Source organism: Eschrichtius robustus, chromosome 16 (assembly GCF_028021215.1).
Source record: "Eschrichtius robustus isolate mEscRob2 chromosome 16, mEscRob2.pri, whole genome shotgun sequence".
In the NCBI taxonomy this organism is placed as follows: Eukaryota; Metazoa; Chordata; class Mammalia; order Artiodactyla; family Eschrichtiidae; genus Eschrichtius; species Eschrichtius robustus.
Window position 1 is genome coordinate 86332039 of NC_090839.1, and position 4065 is coordinate 86336103.

General features: G+C 56.6%; 1 protein-coding gene across 1 annotated transcript; it reads right to left on the minus strand.

The window, feature by feature from the left end:
- Nucleotides 1–765: 765 nt before the first annotated feature.
- On the minus strand, nt 766–2027 carry PVRIG (PVR related immunoglobulin domain containing). Its single transcript, XM_068524809.1, has 5 exons — nt 1967–2027; nt 1528–1878; nt 1313–1436; nt 1166–1226; nt 766–1062 (listed from the first exon to the last, which is right to left on the minus strand). Exons 1-5 carry the CDS (start codon nt 2025–2027, stop codon nt 766–768), a joined length of 894 nt encoding a protein of 297 aa, XP_068380910.1.
- Between the last annotated feature and the right edge of the window lie 2038 nt (nt 2028–4065).

Here is a 4065-nt window from a genome sequence, read left to right on the forward strand (position 1 = left end):
TGGTGCCCTAGTAACAGGAGAGGAACCAGAGGAAGCCACTGTGGGCAGATCTGAGGTGGGTCCCCTGCCTCTGAATGTCCACTCTGCGGAGGGAGGGCATCAGGGCCCCACCCCCAGGCCATCTCAGGGAGCCTCTGTCCCAGGGACTTTTCTGGGTTGAAGCTCCGGAAGCCCTTGCTGCTGTCCTAGGACATAGTGCGATTTGAATATGGGCCATCCTGTCTGGGGGCCGCCAGACCCCCAATCCTGTCTTCCCACCTGGCATCCCTCAGCAAGGTCTGCAGGGCCAGGAACCCCCCTGTCCCCTGTCAGGCAGAGGAGAGATCCCTATGCTGAGGCCCCCTCCCCCTCCGGGTCTAACCTGGCCCCTGCCTCCCAGGGGGTTGAAACCCCTCTAACCTCTTAACCCCCCGCGCCAAAGAAGAAAAGGCCCAGCCAAAGCCCAGGTTAGAGAAACCATTCTTGTTGGTGTAGTTATCAACCTCATCTGGGAGGGCTGAGGACTTGAAAACAGGAAACGACCTGGGATGGGGTTTTGTCACTTCACATACATACACGTGCGCCCACACGTGCACACGTGCTGACCACATCCACAGCAAGTGGGCCCTGGAGGGGTATGTGTGGAGACACTTACTGGAAGCCTAAGAACAAAACAAGCTGTGCAAAGACAGTGGGCCACCAGGACACACACCCAACAGAAGGGGGTCCCAGGGGCCCAGGAGAGGAGAAAGGCAGAGTGGACTTGGGGTCCCTCTCATCGAACTCCTAACGCCCCTCCATGGCTCTGCGCCCCAGACAGTCCGGGAGCGGGATGAGGTCGGTGCCGGCGTGGAGAGGCCCCTTTTCTGCTTGAGCGTAGAGTCGGTTCTCAACAGAGATGAAGCTGCTGCGAGCGGAGGCCGGCAGGGGTGCCCAGGGGACAGGGCTCTGGCTGGGGAGCGGCGCCCACCCGGGCAGGGGCTGGGGTGGGAGGACCCGGTGCAGAGTTGCCGGGCTGAAGTAGCTGGTGTTGATGGTGGCGTAGGGGATGTGGAGAGAGGTCAGGGAGGCTTGGCCGGCTGCCTGCAGGGGAGACGGGGAAGGAGGCTCAAGTGAGGCTCCACCTCGTGGCCCCCCACCTCCAGCCCCTCCATTCCCCTCTTCAAAGCCATCCCCCTATCCTCACACTTGCTCTCCTCTGTGTCTGGGGGCTGCTGTGTCTGGGTGGCTGAAGCTTCATGACAGACCTGGGAGAGAGTTAGGAGGGTCAGAGGCAAAGCACGTGGCTGGCCCAGTGCCGTGGGGATTTGGATCAGCAGGGGCTGGGTCTCACCAGTGCCTTTGCCGACGCAGGAGGTAGAGGAGGTAGACGCAGCCAAAGAGAAGGACCCCTGAGACCCCCAAGATCCCAGCCAGGTCAGCTCGCAGCATGGTGGCTGGAGTAGGAGCAGGGAGCCCTGTGCACAGAGAGAGACATACCGGTTAGGTGCCTGGCACCCCCGAGTACCTCCCTGTCCTCCCGGGGCCCCCTCTCCTCGTCAGCCCCACCTTGGTCTAGGTTGAGGGAGAGGTTCCCACAGGCCTCCTGGGAGCCCTCGGGGAAGGAAGTAAACTTGCAGCAGAAGGTGGTGTTGGGACTGGAGCTTCTCCCGTCGGACCCTTCCCAGGTGAGGGAGATGCTGGTTCTGGTTTCCCAGTGCGCCCGGCAGGCAGGGTTCCAGTGTTGGGTGCCGAATTTTGGGTGCAACACAGCCAGCGTGGTCCCTCCGGCACCATCGGGGCCCCCGTAGCTCACAGTCACCAGGGAGATAGAGCCAGATCCCAGGAATCCACAGCTGACAGTGAAGGATGGGGACCCAGTGGCCTCCATCTGAACCTGCACCCACACCTCAGGAGTCCCTGTGGGATACAGGCACAGGAGCTAGGACCTGGGCCTGGGTCTCTGCCCCGTCCCCATGGCCTCTGCATCTCTCTGGCCCCCACTCACCAGCAGTGATGCAGAGAGTCAGCAGCGCCAAGAGCAGGCCCAGGGCCCGGGGCCTGTCCATGGCTCCCCTCTGGCCCGGGCTCTGGGGGCTGCCGTGGTGGGGACAGCACCTGTGTTTCCGGTCTCATCGCAGGAAGTTTTTACGTGTGAGCGGGCCCTAGGAGCGCTGCTTGGTGCTCTCCGCAAACCTGCCCCACTTCCTTCTCTGTCTTCCTCAGGGTGGTGAATCCAGGGTTGAGGACACCCTCCCTCAGGAGACTTAAAGTGACAGTGACAAGGTTTTCCCTGTCCCCAGGCGGTGCTTTAGTGTGAGCAGGTCGGTGGCTCTGGTTCCCTTCCCAGCCCTGCCTGTGGGTACCAACCCTGGGCAGGCTCTGGGGAAGGGCGGGAGAGGGAAGGGAAGAGACGCCACAGGGGGACCTGAGATGTCCTTTCCATGGGAGGGAGGGCCCCCCCGGTTTCTCCTTAGGAAGAAGGCTCTGACACCCCCCCTCACCCCCAGCTAAGGGGTAGGGAAGTGGTGGAACTTGGGAAGAGGAAGACCTGTAAGCAGGAGAACCAGTAGGGGAGCTACCTAAGAGGCAGGCACAGCTTGACCAGTGGCTTGCCTACGGAACTCTGCCCCATCTGCAGCCTTCCTCCCCACAGCTGAGGGCAACTGGTTTCCAGCTGCGAAGGCCAAAGGCGCATAATCACCTGTGACTCTTCACGCATCTCCAGCCCATCAGGAAATTCTGAAGGCTTCCCATCCTGACCACCTGAACTCTTCTTACCACTCCCACCTCTCGGACACAAGCCGTCTTTCCCCACAAAGTGTTGCTGTAAATTGCTTTCCTGTGTATGTTCGTTTACAGAATGAAAATTGACCAGCATGCTGCTGTAAGCAGTGACAAGTGATCAGAAGGATTTGTGTCCTGTCTTATCCTGTGCTGAGCTTGCATCTGGAGTGAGAGTAGCTTGGTGAGCTCAAGCTTAGAGCCACGGGTCTGTGTTGAGGACTCCTGTCCAGGGTGTGGTGAGAACTGAGAGGTGGCCCCACCTCAGGGCTGTGGTCCCCTGAGGCCTGCCCTGCACACATGCCCCTGACTCAGCATCTCTTCTAATCCTGTGGTGTTAGCCAGTCAGCCTCTTAAGTAAACTCTACCACCCCATCCACACCTGAGAGGCTGCATAAGCAGGGCCTCCAGGCCAGTCACTTCACTGTTCCCAGCCCAGGTAGCATTCATTCTCTCAACCCTTTGAACTTCTCTCAGGCTCGGTGTGCCAGTCTCCAAACCTGACTCTGACCCACTCTCACCACTTCCTCCACTACTGTTCCTGACACAGGGGAGGCCTGTGCAAAACTCACCCACTTCAAGGAGGCCCAGCCCAGCGTGGGTGCCGAGCAGCTGGGCACGTGGGGCTGCCGACCTCAGTCTCCCTAGCCTGGAAGACCTTTATCTTCTCCCCAGTTTGCAAGGGCCACATCAAATCCCACCCACTCCAGGAAGCTGAACTGAGTGAGCTTTTCCTTCTTGGACAACCATTGCACAGGTAGCGGGCCCTAGGTGGTGGCTCTTTTATTAACCTCCACACGGTCCAAGTACACATAGAGGAGCTCAATACTGGGTGATCAATGGATGAATGAAAAGCCATGGCATGAAGTTAACTACTCACAAAACTTTCCATTTTTTTCAGTCTTGTAAGCCACGTTGTCCCCAGTAAGTTCTCATTGTATAAGATTCAAAAAACACAGAGTAGAAAACATTACTGTTCTTCACCAGCCTGCCCATTCCCTTTTCCCTCCCCATTTTAATTTTCAATAAGGCTAAAATTATCAATCTTTTATTGTTTCTGGATTTTGTGTATTGCTTAGGAGGGCCAAATTATAAAAATAACTTAATAGTTTTCTTTTTATGCTTAACTCTTATGAGAGTTTATTTTTAGCCCATGAATAATTTTAATTTGGAGGTGGTGTTATTTTACAATTTAGGTGGACAGCCAGATGCCTTCAAACCACTTGTTGAATAGTCACTTGCCATCTTTTAAATTTATTATTATTATTGATGTATAGTTGAGTTACTAGTTTCAGGTGTACAACACAGTGATTCAAATTTTTA